The 18306-nt window shown below is 44.4% G+C and overlaps 1 protein-coding gene across 12 annotated transcripts; it reads left to right on the top strand.

Annotated features, from left to right (window-relative positions):
• Window positions 1-1169: 1169 nt before the first annotated feature.
• Window positions 1170-17123, top strand: PEX5 (peroxisomal biogenesis factor 5). Of its 12 annotated transcripts, none has more exons than XM_019754447.3 (16): window positions 1170-1302; window positions 1902-2067; window positions 2397-2432; window positions 2707-2839; window positions 3036-3167; window positions 8660-8765; window positions 9264-9354; window positions 9753-9863; window positions 10125-10217; window positions 10840-10959; window positions 13510-13653; window positions 13856-13926; window positions 14332-14544; window positions 14857-15022; window positions 15369-15526; window positions 15704-17123. In XM_019754447.3, exons 2-16 carry the CDS (start codon window positions 1921-1923, stop codon window positions 15903-15905), a joined length of 1923 nt encoding a protein of 640 aa, XP_019610006.2. In that variant the 5' UTR covers window positions 1170-1302; window positions 1902-1920; the 3' UTR covers window positions 15906-17123. The 12 variants fall into 12 exon arrangements, with proteins under 12 accessions (XP_019610006.2, XP_019610005.2, XP_074182204.1 ...); XM_074326103.2 differs by lacking the exon at window positions 1170-1302 and adding an exon at window positions 1334-1355; XM_019754444.3 differs by lacking the exon at window positions 1170-1302 and adding an exon at window positions 1430-1528.
• The last annotated feature ends 1183 nt before the right edge of the window (window positions 17124-18306 follow it).

The raw sequence follows: 18306 nt of genomic DNA on the forward strand, positions 1-18306 counted from the left end.
CTGGGCTGAGATTTGTGTACCAGGGGGAAAGTGGTATGGGGTTAGTTAGGGCCTCTGACAGATGGTGAAAGGTAAGGAAAAGAAGAAATTTTGCATAGTCTTCAGGTCTGCTTTGCGATTCTGTTCCTCTGAAGTGTCAGAGCAGCTTCTCTACCTTCCCAGAAATAAGTTTACACAGCCATGCTCCTCTGGTCACCCTGGGGCCTCCATCTTTTAAATCTGCAGTCAGCCTGAAAACTAGTCTGGCCCAGGGCGCCACCTGCTGTCTACCTGCCTCGACTCCTGCACCCTTGGCTGGGTTGGAACTTTCGTCCTTTTGGCACCAACCCTTTCTTGTTCATCTTCTAGCATCCTTGAGCACCTCCTGTCCTTCTTCATGACTTCAGGACTCCCGTGGTCTTGGAGCCGGGTGTAATTTCAGGGTTTCTTAGTGACCTTGAGGTTTGACATCGAGCCAATTCTGTGGCAGATGGTGGGGTCTGAGGCTTAATCCGTGATTAAAAGTCATTTCTTGCATCATGTCTATGCTTTCCCAGTTTGGAGCATGAGAATAAGGCCACCATGGAGACCCTGACCAGTGGCGAGGGAGGAAGGAGGAAAGAGGACTCATTGTGCACCTTCCCTGTAGGTTATCAGCTGAAGCGTTCAGGATGTGTTCGATCCTATTTTTAGTCTCCGGAATTTGTCATCATCCAGTGCTATTTTCCCCATTACGCAAAAGTGGCAGAGGAATTGGGGCAGGCTTCTGTCTCCAAGGAAACGATAGTGCTAGGGGCATACTGGACGGGGTCAGGCCTGGAAGGCTGCGGAAGGCCCCGGATTTGGTCCTCACAACTCCTGCCTTAAGGCCTTTCTCTGAAACTGGGGCCTAGAAAGGGCAGGAAATCCCCTTGAGTCACAATGAGCCTGCCTCCAGGGAAGAGTCAGAATGAGCTGAAGCCAGGGTCCCGCGACCTCGGCTTTCCCCAAAGCTCAGGAAGGCCCTCCTAGCTCCATTCTTTGAGCTTTCCATCAAACAAGTCCTGTAGTTCGTGATTCTTTCAGGAGCTCTCAAGGTCGAGGTCCAAGACTTCCCCTTTAAGGCGCTCTTCCCCTTTAAGTCACATCGCTCCTTTCGTCACGCTGCGTCTCATTCTTAAGGCTCCGCCCCTTAAAACAGCTTCCGCGAGGCGTCGACAGAGGCAAGGCGGTGACGGCCCCTTTAAGCCTGAGCCACGCCCCTGGCTCTCCGTCCCCTCCTTTCCTTTTCCCTTCCAGCCCGTACCTGGTGCTCCGGCAGGTCGTGCGGCGCGACGCGCGGCGGTAAGTGCAAGGCCGAGAGGGTGCGAGATCTTCCCTGTCCTTTCCTTGTCCTCGTAGGTTCCGGGGGCGGGGCTGGAGCTGCGACTGGGGCGGGGAGATGGGGTGGTCCGGAGCGCGGGAGGGGTGGGCCCAGACTGGCGGAGCTGGGGGGGTGCTCAGGTGACTTAGGGGAGGACATGGCCTCCTGTGGTACTCTCCAGGCGACGGGGAGTGTTGGGGATTGCTGGTACGGTTAGGTGGCGCTCCCAGTCTTCCCTGCCCGGCCAATGTCCCGGTACAGCCCAGTTGTGGAATTGCGGAATTGTTCCCCGTAGTCTCCTGGGGTTCAGGCTCCTCTCTGGGGGGCGGCTGCCGGCCAGTCCCGCCGCCTGAGACTGCAGACCCAGGCCGAAAGCGGAGGCCTTTGAGAGTGGCGGCAGGAGAGCATCGGTCCCCTCTCGGACTCTTGGCAGAGGTGGAGGCCACAGCAAAAGGCACAAGGGTGGAGGGTGGCCAGTGGCTAACAACCTGGGACAGACATCTACGGATACGGGCTGAGTTGTGGGTTGGGGAAGAGTCTGGCTATAGTACTTCAGTTCCAAACCTTCTCTGCCCATCAGAGAGCTGCTGGTCGTCACCATGGCAATGCGGGAGCTGGTGGAGGCCGAATGCGGGGGTGCCAACCCGCTTATGAAGCTGGCCGGGCACTTCACCCAGGACAAGGCCCTTAGGCAGGAGGGATTAAGGCCTGGCCCCTGGCCCCCAGGAACTCCAGCCTCCGAGGCGGTGAGTGTTCTTGAGTGGAAAGCCCAAGTGGCGGCTTGGGATGGAGGGTCCAGACGTACACTTTGGAATAACTGCTCTCGCTGTTGTGTTGCAAATAATAAGAGTTACAACTTAATGAGTGTTTACTGAGCAGTATACTAAGCACTGTACATCTTTACATTAATGAAGGTACCCATTTTATAGATGAAGAAACTGAGGCTCAGAGAAGTTTTGTGACTTGCCCAAGGTTGTATAAATGGTAGAGCTGGAATTTTAACCTATGTTTAAGTGAGTTGGGTGTCTGGTCTTAACCATCATTCCATATTGTCTCCCTTTCTCTTCTGTCTTAGGTTTCAAAGCCTTTGGGGGTAGCCTCTGAAAATGAGGTAAATATACCAGTCTCTTCTGTTGCATTTTTCTTTTGCCCATTGTGTTTTTACTTTAAGCTTGGCTCACCCATATTTCAGTCTTTGGATTTTTCTGACCAAATGAAATTTGCCTTAGCCCTCCTGCTTGCCTTCTTTTTTTTTAAAATGTATTCTTTGAGTATTTCCAAATCTATAGTTTCTGTGTTTCCCTTTCCTTGAATTTGACATTAGTATTCTCCATCCAATGGCCCTGTCTTTTGCTGGGTTCATTTCACCATCTCTCTTCTGACAGCTGGTGGCCGAATTCCTCCAGGACCAGAATGCACCACTTGTATCCCGTGCCCCTCAGACCTTCAAGATGGATGACCTCCTGGCAGAAATGCAGGAGATTGAACAGTCAAGCTTCCGCCAGGCACCCCAGAGAGGTAGGTCCAAAGTCTGGTGGCAGGGAAAGTCACCATTTTCTGCGCAGATAAGGCCCAAGGGGGTTCCATATTTGGATGCAGGGAACTGAGATGCAGAAGGAGACAAAAGGAGCAGAGTGTTTTCATGTGCACTCAGGGTTCTTTAGGCATGATAGAATGATATGGACTTCTTTCTTAGTTCTCTCTTTCTCTTAAGCCCCTGGTGTGGCAGACTTGGCCTTGTCTGAAAACTGGGCCCAGGAGTTTCTTGGAGCTGGAGATGCTGTGGATGTAACTCAGGATTATAATGAGACTGACTGGTCCCAAGAATTCATCTCTGAAGTTACAGGTGAGGCTCATCATGGGAAAATCTGAAATGGTTTCTATGGGGCAATCAAAGTTCTACACTGTTACCCTAATCATTTTAGGATTTACAGTGATTTCAGCTGCTTATGGCTTTTCTGGACTCTTGACTTATTTCTATGGGGCACTGAACCTGATTTCCCTTAGGAGGTAATAATAGGGAATTAGAATTTATACTAAACAGAGGGCTGGGTTTGAACTGGATAAGAGATTTGAGAGAGAGACAGAGCACAAGGAGTTATGTTTACTTCTTTGTTACCTGGAACTTTATTACTTTAGTTTGGTGGAGAGATTGGATGGATTGCAGTGTGGCCCAGGAAGAAAGAAATATGTAGCACAGCCCGTGGGATTCTGGCATTAAGTCATTTTGAACAAGGTTGGGCCTTGGAGAGTGGAATTATTGAGTTCAGGAGTCTGAAGTATAAGGTCTTCAAGGGGAAAGACCATACCCTGATGATAATAATAAAAATTAATAGGAATAGCTAATGTTTACTTACCATGTTTAAGCCTTTGTTAAGTGCTTCAAATGCATTATCTGTTTAATCCCCATGAGAACCCTAGAGATAGTTATTGTTTTTATTCCTAGTTTATAGGGAAGAAAGCTTTGCCCAACGTGAGACAGCTTTGTGAGTGCTGGAGTTGGGATTTGACTTTGGGTGTGAATGATTCCAGACCTTGTGGGTTTAACCATTATGCAATACTGCCAGGCCTGCAACTTCAGCTCTTCAGGGTCCCAGCCGAATTTTCCCTCTTTGAGCATGTCCATGCTCATTGCATCCTTTGGGATTATTTTTCTCCTAAGGGGTAGGGGGGAAGGGCATTCTCTTCAGTTTTTCTCTTCCTGATGCTCTCAAAGAGAAACATTGTTAGCCCTTTTCCAATTTAAGAAATCAAGAGTAACAAGAGATACAAATGGACAAAGTTACAAAGATTCTAGACTCTTAGGGCACTCACATCATCATAGTTCCTGAATTTTCTGGAGATGATTAATGGGACCTAATTGGTTTCTCCCCCCATCGGTTTTATTCTCCTAAAGATAGGGCTTCCTCCACACACAAAAGAAACCCCCCAAAATCTGACAGCTAAAACTCACCTTTAATAAAAGCTGCTGGTCTCTTTTATCATGACTCCATTTTCCACCCTTACGTTGGAGTTTAGGTAAACAGTAGGTGCTCATGGTTTTCATTAATAGTGCTATGCACATTATATTTTTAAATCCATTTGATGTTTACAGTAACACAAGGTAGGTATTCCCCTTTTTATGGATAAGGAAACTGAGATTTAGAAAGGTTAAATACTTTGTCAAAATCATTCAGTAACAGATGATATTCAAACTCACGTCTGTTTGATGTTGGGCTCCATACTTAGAACCGTTACACTATCATTGAGAAAATTCTCTGTGGAATTGCTACAAGTGAAAATCTGAGCTGTAACAAAGACTCTTTACCAGACTGAAAACCTTAGGCTTAAGTGCTGTCTCTTGTCACAGAGAGACTTCTGCAAGCGTGTGGGCATCAGTCATTTTTCAACTCAAAAAAAAAAAAAAAAAAAAAGAAAAGCATTGCATTGCTACTGCAAGCATTGAGATTGGTGAGATTTTTGTTATTGCCTGCAGCCATAGGGAAGTGAAATCTTCCTTAACCTGTAAATGAAAAACAATTTTAGAAAAACACACTGGACCTGTCTTACCTGTTAAATCCTCTTTGGGAGATCCCTTCTGCTGTTTTATACATTCTTTTGTAACTGTGCCTGCTTCACAGAGGCAGGGACATGGGAAGCTGGAAAGCACAGTTGAGCTATTTGGGGTCTGCCTTCATAAAAATGTCCTATTGCACTAGTATATTGCTTTGCGTTGCTCTGTAGTGGACCTTCAGTATTTATTGAATGAATGAAGTGAGATCTGGGAGAAAGAGCTAAAGGAAATTGATTTTCTAGTAATTCAATTTTTTTATTTTCCTCATAACGTTTGTGGGTCACGTTATATTGATGATATGTTACCTATTTATGGGTAAGTAGACCTTGAGATGAGAGAAGGATATGTTCTTTAAATCCTTATTATTTTCAAACTCGCATTGTTAAGATTCTAGAGTTAAGTTTAAAAGGAATCTCGAAGTTCAGTTTTTTTTCTTGTTTTAATGTTTTATTTGAAAATAATTATAATTTTACTGGAAGTTGCAAAAAAATGTACAGAAAGGTTCTATGTATCTTTCACTCTGTTTTCCTCAATGATAACTGCTATATACAATATCAAAATCAGGAAATTGCCATTGGTATAATCCACAGAGTTTATTAGATTTCATCAGTTTTACATGTGATTATTTGCGTGTGTGTTTTAGTTTTATGTGGTTTTATCACATGTAGATTTGTGTAACCACCACCACAATCAAGGTATAGAATTATTCCATCACCACATGAAGCTCAGTTTTTAGTCTGCCATATTTCTTGATGGAGTTTGCCCCCCCCCCCCATCTTCTGGGCCAAATAATTCTCCATCTTGTGATTGCTCAGCTCTAGGAATGAAACACATCAAGAAGTTTTGAATTTAGAGAGCCTCAGCTAACATGGTATGTGAGGTTCACATGGGAATCATGAGAGGTAAACCTGCACTTACATAGGAAAAGCAGTGGGCAGCCGCAGCAGAAGGTGATTGCCATAGATCATCCCTGGATGGCGAAGGAAGAGGTTATGGAATAAAAGGAGTAACAGTCTCATTGTGATGTTTTCTGCTTTTGGTGTAGGTTTGCCATGAGCGGACAGCTATGATAATAAGAGCCAATATTTGTTACTTTGTACTTTATATATGCATTATCTCATTTGGTCTTCACAACAATCTCTATGAGGTAGCGATTATTAACTATTTTATAGATAAGGAAATGGAAACTTAAAGGGTTAATTAACTTGTCTGAAGATGCACAGTAAATTGTGGAGTTGGGATTTGAGGGCGGGTAGGCTGACTCTAGAAACTACATTCTTTACCACTGTGCTATTTATTTAGAAAGTGCAGACATTTTCATAGATAAGGGTAGAAAGTACTGAGTTTGTGACTTTTGAGCAGGAGGGTAGATGTGCCTGGATGGAATGAACACACAGTGAGAAACTGTATGAAGTGAACATCCTGAACTGGATATTTGGTATCTAGGTTGTTGATTGTAACTCTACTAATCTGTATGACCTAGGACATTCCCTTTCTCTCTGTAGGCCTTACTTGCTTCAATCTGCAACGTATCCAAATGGATCTGATTTTCTGTAAGAATTTCTCAAAAAATGCTGTGAAGGCCAAGTGGTATTCTTTGGTTATTTTATTTTGACTCCTTTGTTGAAGCAGGTTTCCGATGCCAGCAAATTCTGAGTCTTGTGGCTGATATGGCCCAAATACCAAATTAGAGCTATTTGAAAATGACTTTTCTCATTTCTGGGATTTTCTTCTAATCTACCTGATGGCTGTTTTGAAGTCCAGGTGTATTCTATTTTTTGTTGTTGCTTCTTGCCCTTGAGAAGAGCTTTTCACAGAAACGGTGTTTGTTCTCTAATTCAAGGAGCACGTGTGGCCAGAGTATGCTTTTGCTCTCTAGTGGAGAGTAAGGAGTGACTGGAGAGTAAGGAGGAGGGACTGGTTATTTGCCAACAGAATGGGACAAAGAAACAGTGAAGTATTATAAAGGCTGTTTACGTATTAAGCATCTCCTTATTAGGTTTCTACTCGAGCCAACAGACTAGTTGGGGCAAAGGGAAGAGAAATGTTGCCTGTAAGAACTAGTGAGGGAAATCTGGGTATAAATGTTGAGAGTCCTTGAAATTAAGAGACAGAGTTCATGATCAAAAAATTGTGAACTGTATCTTTTATTAGTAATACATTACTTATTATTTATAATTAGGGATATTCTAAGAATCTTGATCCTTTGTTTTTTCAGATTTTGATTACTTTCTCAGATATTGAGATTGCTTTGTTGAAATTATTCAGGCAAAGTCTCAGTTAAATGGAATATAAAGTTCTTCCCCCCCACTTTTTTTTTCATTGGGGAATGTTGGGGAACAGTGTGTCCTTCCAGGGCCGGTCAGCTCCAGGTCAAATCACTGTCCTTCAGTCTTTAGTTGCAGGGGTTGCAGCCCACCATTATGCACGAATTGAACCAACAACCTTATTGTTGAGAGCTAGTGCTCTAACCAGCTGAGCCATCCGGCCGTCCCCTCTGGAAGCTCAGCTGCAGCTCGTTGTCTTCATTCTAGTTGTGGAGGGTGCAGCTCACTGGCCCATGTGGGAATCGAACAGGCAATGCTGTTGTTCAGAGCTCGCGCTCTAACCAACTGAGCCATCCGCTGCCCTTGGAGAATAAAGTTCTGCTAAACAATAATACCGAGAGGATAATTATGCCTACTCAGCATTAAAAGCAATGACAGATCTTCAAATTGGGGACAAAGACAGGATGACCATCTTAGTATCTGGTTTGTAAAGATGTGGATGCAGAGCAGAAAGAATGAACACTGCAGGTCCTTGCTTTTTTATGTTTATTCATTCTTTAGGGCCCCTTTGAATAGTCTCATTGTCCCCCCCCCACCCCTTTTTTCCTCACCCCAGAATAGTAAGGGGCAGAGTCCTGGAGGTGGAGAAAAAGTTCAGCACCCTCATTCGATCTGTTGCCTTGACATGTTTATTCTGATGTTGCAGCATTGCCCTTTGTCATTAGAGCTAAGACAGTTTCCAGAATTAGACTTAAAAACATAGCTCTTAAACTAATCAAAAGTGACCAATTGTATTTATCTGTGAGAATTGTATTTATCTGTGGGGATGGGGGCAGGAGGGAGCCTTCGAGGGAACTGTAAATGTTCCATATCTTGATCTGGGTGGTGCTGATATGAATATATTCATATGTAGAAATTAATAAAGCAGTCTAGTTAAGTTTGGTATGCTTTATGTACTTTCATATTTGTGTGTTACATCTCAAAACAAAAAAACATCCACTGGGCAGAATGAACCCATGTATCTTTTAGTTCTAGCCCAGCATTCTGCTTGTCAGATTCTCTTGGTAGGTGTATTAAGATGAAATATGAGGCTCTTTTCGTTGGGAGGGTGTGAACTCTGTTGATGGAGAACAGACCAGAGATTTGGTTAAGGAACAAGAGCTCTTCTGTTCTCCCTTGGCTCCTTGCTGCTTCCCTGCAGCACCTTGAAGAAAGGTGGATGCCCTAGTGCCTGCTTCTTACTGAGGTCTTTGGCACTTCGAGCACAAGAGTTTGGTCCTCACTCCTTTCTTGAGCCTCCTCATTTGGTCTCCTGTTCCCAATTCAGTCAGTTTCGCCCTAGGCCCCTTGGGGGCATTGGTTGGATGTTGGAAAATTTAGTAGTATTTCGTTTCACTAGGGATCTCTGAGGGATTGAACAGAATTTCATCTACTTTGGCTTGGGTAAGTTAGTGCTCTCTTTTTGCCTGATCCCTCACTGAATCCTGTGTGACTTCCCCAACTCTCTGTTGCTTGCAGACCCCTTATCTGTGTCCCCTGCCCGCTGGGCTGAGGAATATCTAGAACAGTCAGAGGAGAAGCTGTGGCTGGGAGAGACTGAGGGAACAGCTGCCGCTGATCGCTGGTGAGTATCGCTACTTCTTTCGGGATGGATCCCTGCGAACGGAGGATTGGACAGCCTCCCTCAACCTCCTTCATCCGCATTCCCAAACTAACTTGTAACCCCCTCATTTTCTACATTAAGGTTTCCCCTTGTGTTGTGACCCCTATGAATTCATATTTCAAGTATAATCGATCAAGAATCCTAACTATCCTAACCAAAAGTTTGTAACTTTGCCTCATGCAGCCTCTTCCCTTTTTAATTTGGATCCTGTCTATTCCTTCTCTCTGCAAAGATATGTCTGGGAAAGGGAGAGGTAAAAGGATGTAGCTAGTGCGTTGCCACTCCTGCCCAAATGTGCTTCTTGAATGTAAATTGGAATTTGTATGTCCTCAACAAGAGTAGAGTCACCCTCATTTCCCCCATAGGAACTGAAACTACCATGCGCTGAGAGTGGGGAATAGCATGGGAAAGGTGATGGCTGACTAATGTGTAAAATGAGTTTGTCCTTACCTGTTCCAGGTATGATGAATATCATCCTGAGGAGGATCTGCAGCACACGGCCAGTGACTTTGTGGCCAAGGTGGATGACCCCAAATTGGCTAACTCTGAGGTGAGCCACACCCCCTGCTGCTTTGCCCAGCAGAGCTGGTCTTGGAAGTCATAGGTGTTGCTTTTCTTACCCAAGTTTAGTTTAAAGAGGAGATGAGATCCTAGGTCCATTCCTTCCTGTCTGGAGAATGGAGATCTAGGATCCTGCCTCTTCCTTCCAACATTCTTTTCCTCACTTCCTGGCCTACTAACCTTTTCTCTTTTCTGTGCCTTCTCAAATCTTTAGAGCCAGAATCCCTTTCTTTTTGCTCTCTGTTTTTCAGGGTCTTTAGCATAACTTGTCTGCAGCTAGAGATGGTTAGGGGGAGGGGTAAGTGCAGGCTCCTGTTGGGCATGGTTGAGAGTGCACACCTGGAAGTTCTCTCCCGAGTGGCCTCTATGTGTGTCTCTGTGCCCCAGTTCCTGAAATTCGTGCGGCAGATTGGCGAGGGGCAGGTGTCCCTGGAGTCCGGTGCAGGGTCGGGCCGAGCTCAGGCAGAACAGTGGGCAGCAGAGTTTATACAGCAGCAGGTAGGACATTGTCACTTCCCAGTCCCACTTTAGAGCCAGCTGGTGGCCTAGACTTGGTTTAGTGTTCAGTGGTCCCAGATGGGGAAAGGGTTTTATTGCTAGCTTGTCTTGGTAGCATCCAGGTCCTGAGTGGGTGGGAAAGAAATTCTGAGACTGTCCTTCTTAGCAGTGTCCAGGTTGGTGGTGTTTAGTGGGTATTTATTCGGTGTTGAGTGGATAGATCGTTGATGGTGGTGGTATGACCATCCTTCTTTGTCACAGGGTACATCAGATGCCTGGGTTGACCAGTTCACAAGACCAGTAAACACATCTGCTCTTGATATGGAGTTTGAACGAGCCAAGTCAGCTGTAGAGGTGAGAACAGATAGTATAGGAGCAAACACCCCAAGAGAAAAGACTCCATTGGTTAGAATGGGTTAGGGTTTCCGGGCGGGAATTCCCGGCCGTTCTCAGGAATTTTTTTCGCTTTCCAATTCCCGAATCCCGAGATATAAACTGTATTCTGTTCTCCACAATGAATCGTTTCCACACAGTGATGGCCGATACTACTAACCACCTGGGTTCAAGGAGCTGATTTTCCCGATTTCCCGGCTAACTTTTCTCAGGATTTGGGAATGGAAAAGTGAAAAAAATTCCCGAGAATGGGCGGGAATTCCCGCCTGGATACCCTAGGTGTGATAACATCAAAGATGGTAAACAGTGTTCCTGGATCATCTGTGTTAGAATTGCTTGGGGTGGGGTGGGTGCCTATCAAAAATGCCAATTCCTGGGCATCACCTCAGACTACTGAATCAGAATCTGGGGGTAGGATCTAGGAATCTACGTTAAAACAATAAAACAAAACAAAAAAACGCTTCAGATGATCACATTGAACTTTAAGAACTACTGCCTTAGGGATCCATTCTAGTAGAGCAGAGGGTGGGTGGGGGTGGTCATCATGGATCCCGTTTTTCTATCTGCCTTCCCTTTCTTACAGTCTGATGTCGATTTCTGGGACAAGTTGCAGGCAGAGTTGGAAGAGATGGCAAAACGGGACGCTGAGGCTCACCCCTGGCTTTCTGATTATGATGACCTCACGTCTGCTTCCTATGATAAGGTAAGAACTAGTTTTTCAGATTGCAGGATTTCCTTGTTTTCTTGCCTCTCCTTAAATCCTGAATTTGGGTACCCACTTTTAAGTAAGTATTTTCTGAGCCCCTTTCCATGAAAGGAAGTCTGAAACATTCCCTTGCCCCTGCTGTCCTCTAGTAATTGAGAGTATGCTTTACCTTAGAATGTAAAGATTAATTACAATGGACCACTATTGTCAAATAACAGTGAAATAGTGATAGAAGTTTGCACCTGATGCATTAAAAGCACAGACGAAAAAGCTCTACTGTGGAGGTTGAGAACATTTTGAGAAGATTGATAACTTCATTGGTAGAGAGTGGTAGTTGGTATTTTTTCCTTTTCAAATGTGGATCTGACTCTGTCAGATACATTCATGGGTCTCTGAGTGTACTGTTTTTCATTGGTGGTCCTTAAATTTTCAAGACAACTTGACACCTATAGCTCAAGCAGATATTATATACTTTTAGCATAAAGGGCAAGTTTCTGTGAGAGGACAAACTCTTAGTAGTGATTCTGTTTTTGCAGTGTGATCCTATGAGATTTTTGACTAGACCAGACAATGATCAGACCTAATGATTGGCGGTGGATTAAACTTTTTAGGGTGGAACAACAAGCCCTAAGCTTATCCTGACTTCTGTGTATTCAGAGTACTCTGTTATTCATTTGTGCAAATATTCTAATTTTGAAAAATTCCTCCCTGATCAGCAATTGATAAAATCTCAAGGAGAATTGATAGCGTGGACGAGAGGATACTTAGAGAAGCCTGTGATTCAACTTGATGGCTCTGCCTTATTGCATTGTCTGCTGAGAATAATACCTATTTACGAATCATGTGTTCAGCTTTTTGGGAAAGCTTTGGTGAATATTCTCGTTTGATGCTTTCAATAGCTCTGAAAGGCAGGAATTACTTTGATTAGGAAATTGTGTTGTAGATCACAGTGATCACGGTTTTGTTTCCTGTAGGGTGGCCTACAACATGGATTGACGATGGATAGTAGTTGAGAATGAATGCAGAAGGATTTATTTTGTTGAATTTTAGTAGTGTAAGGTAGTGGTGGGCAAACTGTGTGGCCTGCAGGTAAATCTGGCCTGTCACCTGTTTTTATATGGCCTGTGAGCTGAGACTGGATTTAACATTTTTAAGGGGCTTGAAAAAAAAAAGTAATATTTTGTGATATGTTTTAATTATATAAGCCATGCTTGTGGCTGTGGCTGCTTCTTGACTTACAATGATGGAGTTGAGCAGTTGTGACAAAATACTTATCGTCTGGCCCTTTACAGAAAAGGCTTACTGATGACTGATAAAGGGACATTTTCTACCTTCTGAGTTTTCATATTGTATAGAGATGTCCCAGGAACATTACCTATTCTCGACATTAATATACTTTTTATACATTTATCCCAATTCATCTCCTGTATATCTTGGTTCTTAAACCTCCATTATTTTGTTCTTAAACTAAATAATTGTAGTTATTTAATTTTTGTTTGTCACGAATAATTTGCATTTGGTGAGTTTTAATGGTTTAGAACTTTCTGGTAAGATTTAAGTGTTTCTGGTTCTTTAGTAGTTTCACAATAATAGTGAAAAAGAGCCTCACTCATGTCTTCATTATGTACAGTTTCATTCTAATTTGTTCTTAACTACATTTAGAAGGACCCTGCCTGGTCTTTTGCATCTTGTCATTCTGGTATATTGTTTTGGAGGGTAACAATTTACCCTCTAAAAAAGGAACATTTTATTTGCTTGTCCCAAATCATACGGTTTATTAGTGACTGTCACTGTACCTTATTACCTCTCTGCCTAACATGAAATACCAGTAGGCAAAGCTTTGCACATAGCATCATACCTCTTCCCTGAAATGATAAATCCTTTGCTAGAGAGGAACGGTGTCTTTTTGAAGCATTTTCTGCCCTCAGGATTTGGGGGTCTAGCTTTCATTTACTATCAGATACAGGTTAATATTAATTACTTCTAAGAATGAAATTGGGGAATAAATTAAAATTTTCAAAGTGCTTGAACATGTGCTGTCCTGGTAGTGTACACAGGGACACCATGGGTTAGGTGAGAGTTACATTTGAATGGCAGGACCTCTTACTCCAAATTGCCTTTCCTTTATACATTATCACACTATTGCAGGATAACAGGAAATGCCCTTTGAATAGGTAAGGAGAGCTTATCTCATTACTGTAAGCGAATCCTGTTAAGACAGGCTATCTGTTCAGTGATGAGAACTCAAGGATGTGGAAATACAGGCCTATAAAGACTTCCTAAAATAAGCTTACTCTTAGCATGGATCAGCGTTTGTAGACTAGCGTAGCTTTCCAGTTATTGTGAACAGGGGATAGCAGTGTGAGCATAATACTGCATGATTTTACTATAGTCATTGATAACCTCCTTTATAATGTGAAACATTTGTCAGTATTTATCCAGATACCTTTTTGGAGGCCTTCAACTTTTTCTCCACCTCTGTCTTGTCATCTCCCATTCCTGCCGCTCCCTCTCCTACGAGTTCTCACTTGGCTTCTCTTCCTACAGGGGTACCAGTTTGAGGAGGAGAACCCCCTGCGTGACCACCCCCAGCCTTTCGAGGAAGGGCTGCGACGACTTCAGGAAGGGGACCTGCCAAATGCTGTGCTGCTGTTTGAGGCGGCTGTGCAGCATGATCCTAAGCACATGGAAGTGAGTGACTCATCATCCTGGCTTCAAATTAGAGACTGCTTTCTCCAGTTTTGAGGGAGGCCCCAAACAATAGTGCGTGGATTAGGGCCTGGGTGATGTCCTGGGTGGGGGGTGAGAGTGAGGTGGGGGGTGAGGGAAGGCAGAAAAAGGGAGGGTGGAAAGGTGAATACAGGAATGATGGAATCTGTCAACTTCTCTCTAGGCTTGGCAGTATCTGGGTACTACTCAGGCAGAGAATGAACAAGAACTATTAGCCATCAGTGCACTGCGGAAGTGAGTACACTGAAAGGTGGGGTGAGGTGGTTCCAGGCTTGTACAAATAGCCTTAAGAATGAAAGGAACCCAGATCCAGATCCGTATCTTCTTTCTGGCCACTAACAAGAGTGCTTCTTATGATTGAAGTTTGGAGTGAATTGAAGATAACTGGTTCCATTCCTTCAACAGCTTTTGGTTTTATTTATGGGACCCTGGCTGGTTTCTTGGTGGCTAAAATATCCCCCTTCTCATCTGTAACTTTATTAATAACTTACACCTAGAGGATCCTTTTCTATCTTAAGCTGAGAGAGTTGGCAGGGGAGGCAATCGTGACTCTGTGTTCCGAAGCTTGGCTTGGATCCCAGGGTTCTGACAGGTGCCAGTGTCATTGCAGTATCAGCCCTGCTATCTCTGTCCAAACAGGTGTCTGGAGCTAAAGCCAGATAACCGGACAGCACTGATGGCCCTTGCTGTCAGCTTCACCAATGAGTCCCTGCAGCGACAGGCCTGTGAAACCCTGCGAGACTGGCTGCGCTACACACCGGCCTATGCCCATCTGGTGGTGCCTGCGGAAGAAGGGGTCAGTGGGGCAGGACTGGGCCCCAGTAAGCGCATCCTGGGATCTCTGTTGTCTGAGTGAGTGAGGAGTTCCTGGGATGAGGATGGTAACCTTGACTTTGGAAATTTCCAAACTTAGATTGAGACTCAAGTATCTTAAGAGTGGGATGGGAGACCCAGGGTCCACTTGAAAGAGGTCTGCATTCTACAGTGTAATGCTGGGATGAGACAGAAAAACAGCTTTCTAAATTGGAATTAAGGAGTAAGAAGGAGGCCTGATCTAGTGATGAATCTCGGGGATATGATTGATTAAATAAGGAGTTATTTTGGAGGGGTAGGAAGATAGACATATCCATTTGCCTTTTTTGCATTTTTTTCTCCCCTTTTCAGCTCCATGTTTCTTGAAGTAAAAGAGCTCTTCCTGGCAGCTGTGCGCCTGGACCCTACATCCATTGACCCTGATGTGCAGTGTGGGTTGGGGGTCCTTTTCAACCTGAGTGGGGAGTACGACAAGGCGGTGGACTGTTTCACAGCTGCCCTCAGCGTTCGTCCCAATGTGAGCCTCGGGGCAGGAATGGACATAGGACATGACTCTACCTTATGGAAGAATCATTTGTTGGGAACTTTGGAGTCATGGGATGTTTTAGTCCAATGTTCCATGTACTGATTACCTTGGAAGAACTGGGAAAAGAAGGGTGGGAGTACAGGGTCACCCGGATTTTGGGAATCTGCAGGGAGTGAGCACAGTTCCGTTGTGGCCACACAGTGAGTGAACTGTGAGGAGAAAGGAATGGGATCGTAACATATATTAGCTAAACAGAGTGGTAAACCCGGGGGAGGAATGGGCAGAATTGGATCTGAGCCTGGTTCATGTTCCTCACCCTTCTCCATCCCTATTCCAGGACTATTTGCTGTGGAATAAGCTAGGGGCCACCCTGGCTAATGGAAACCAGAGTGAAGAAGCAGTAGCTGCATACCGTCGGGCCCTTGAGCTACAGCCAGGCTATATACGGTCCCGCTATAACCTGGGCATCAGCTGCATCAACCTGGGAGCTCACCGGTGAGAGTATCTATTGAGGAATGAATGAATGAACTCTTTCTCCCCGCCTTTGGCCCCAGCTCGTTCTCTGGTCCTGTTATTTAACTAACCAGCCTCAGCTTGCTTTCTCCCCGTGCCAGCTGACCTACCTCCTTCTTTGGTGTTCTGCTCACCAGCTCTCATTCCTTTTCCCTACAGGGAGGCTGTGGAACACTTTTTGGAGGCCTTGAACATGCAGAGGAAAAGCCGGGGTCCTCGGGGCGAAGGAGGTGCCATGTCAGAGAACATCTGGAGCACCCTGCGTTTGGCATTGTCTATGTTAGGCCAGAGCGATGCCTATGGGGCAGCTGATGCCCGGGATCTGTCCGCCCTCTTAACTATGTTTGGCCTGCCCCAGTGACAGTGGGATGGGCTGCCCTGTGAGTGTCTGTCTGGAGGGGTCCCCGCTCTGGATGTGACTCCCTTTCCCCAAATGGGCCTACCAAGGGGGTGGGCTGATGACCATAAGCGGTACGGCCTCTCAGGAGCTGCCTCAATGTAGAGGTGGATTGTCTGTGTTCTCGCTCCTACGTAATTGTAGGAAAATGAGCTGTGTTGTCTCTGAGTCCCTTGGTAATTCATGGGCTGCACATCCAGCTATAGATCTCTCTGCTCATCACGCCCTTTCTTGGTGCTGCTCTTTGGGTAGGACCCAGAGATACAGGGTAACTGTTGTCATCAGCTGCCATTTCTGATAGGGCCTACCACATTTGTAATGTCTGTTCTTTCCCTTGCTTTTATTGGGAGTTGATAAATATTACGTGTATTCTGTGATGACTGTACTAGGATGGGATGTGTCAGGAGTTGGCCTGTTTGATTTAAATGTTGATTTGGCTCAGCAGAGCTGAGCTTTGGTAGGGGTGCTCATAGTTCTTTCATTCTTGGACCTCTCCTGGCTGTCACTCGGATTCCCTGGTTATGATGCTGCACTCAGTGATGCTGGCATCATTATCGTAGGGGTCCCTAAGAACTGCCAGGGTCACTTGTTACAGAGAGTGTTTGGGTGTGGGGTAGGAGGAAGGCTCATTGTGGAATGAGCGTAGAAGGGACCAGAGGGGATCGGATTAAGGGTTCTGTTCTGGGGCCTTTGATGGGAGGGCAGAGCAGTAGGATGAGGGATGTGGTGAATGCAGCAGTCCCTCCTCTTAGGAAGACCTACAAGTAGAAATTGAACTAGCTCTTCTAGAAAGTTGGTCCAGAAATTGCCATCTTGCCAAATCCCTAGCAAAGAGGGCATTCAGTGTTATCTTAAGCCTTTGCTGTACTTCTTGAAATGTTTCTAGGGGAGAGTGTTGAAAAACCCCTTCCCCCATGGTACCATGGCAAGGTGAAGATTCAGGGAAGTTGAGGGAGAACCCTGGATTCTTTTGAACTGTCCCCTGCACTAATCTCCAGAAATGACTGCTGAGCCTATTGCCTTGTCGTCAGTAACTAATGATCAGAGAGATTTTTTTTTTAAAAACTACCATGGTCCCAAGGTTCCATCCTGAAATTTATTTTCCTTTGTGTGAATATGTGTAAATGATTTAAAAATAAAATTGTAAAATATTTGTATGAAGAATAAATGGAACTGATATGGGTCTGCGTTCTGCTGCCAGGTGTGAAGGTGTGGTGGTGGGAGGTGGGTTGGTGTTTGGAGGACTGGTATTCAGCAGTTTTCCTCTTCTCTCTCTTTCAAATTCTTATTGGTGTATTGGTTACATATCTATCTACCCAGTGATTATTCAGCGCCTAATACATGCTAGGTACTATGAATAAGATGGACAAGTTCCCTTTGTTCATGGAGCTTATGGTTTAGCAAGAGAGATGTTTAACAGTCCTGCATTTTTTATACTTGTGTTACTTTTATAAAGGAAAATTTGGGGGTGCTATATCATTGTTTAGTATTGTTTTGTTATATGGGAGAATTTTTGCAGATTTTTTTCAATCCTTAGGGCTTCTAAAGGTTTTCATTTGGCTCTACTTGGTTTTCTTAGGAATGAAGAAATCAAAATAGCATGTTGCACTATTGAGCTGTTATCAAGATGGGTCACTATCCTGGGGAAAAATTAAAAAATATAAACAAATATTTTTATTTGGAGATAAATGTTCATGGCCATGTTAGAATTTTAAAAAATGTCTGAAAGAGAATTGGTTCAGTAAATTACCCAGGCCATGAAATATTATTTAGCTATTTATTTATATTTAAGGTACATTTTCTGAAGTACATAATGCTAACAATATATGAGAAAAGGTTAGCAAACTACAGGTTATCTTAAGAAAAAATGTACTGAAAAGAGAATAAGGAAATATCCCAGTATCCTAAAAATGTGAAGATTATGAGTGATTTTTTCTCCCTGCTTTGTCATACTTTTATTTCCAAAATTTTTGTAGTGTACATGTAATACTTCCCATGGGAAAGAAAATAAAACACCGTGGGGAGGAGGGCATCTGTTGTTGCTAGCGGGGTGATCTCCGGGCAGCTGGAGTCCCGGGCTCTGAGGGGTCGGGCAGGGCGAAGCCACGGGCCTGGAAGTGGGCTGGGCGGGCAGAGGCAGCAAGTCCTACAGTGTGGAGATAGAAGAAGGAAAAACGTCTGGCTGAGTGAATGGCTTGAGAGTTGAGCTAAAATATGGTTTCAGTGAAGTCTTAGGTTTATTTGCCTTGCCTGTGTTTGGTGGCATGAAGGTGTCCAAGAGGATGCTTTTCTTGTTTGGTCAGGGCCAGGTGCCACTTTTGAATCCAAGTCACATTCCACTAATATTCACTGAGCGCCTGTCATG

The sequence above is a fragment of the Rhinolophus sinicus genome, chromosome 1 (assembly GCF_057876585.1).
Source record: "Rhinolophus sinicus isolate RSI-liver-muscle chromosome 1, RSI-T2T, whole genome shotgun sequence".
In the NCBI taxonomy this organism is placed as follows: Eukaryota; Metazoa; Chordata; class Mammalia; order Chiroptera; family Rhinolophidae; genus Rhinolophus; species Rhinolophus sinicus.

Coding starts and splice junctions, on each gene's coding strand:
- PEX5 (XM_019754442.3), top strand. Junction 8,766..9,263: donor ACAGCTGCCGCTGATCGCTG/GTGAGTATCGCT, acceptor TACCTGTTCCAG/GTATGATGAATATCATCCTG. Junction 13,654..13,855: donor ATGATCCTAAGCACATGGAA/GTGAGTGACTCA, acceptor ACTTCTCTCTAG/GCTTGGCAGTATCTGGGTAC.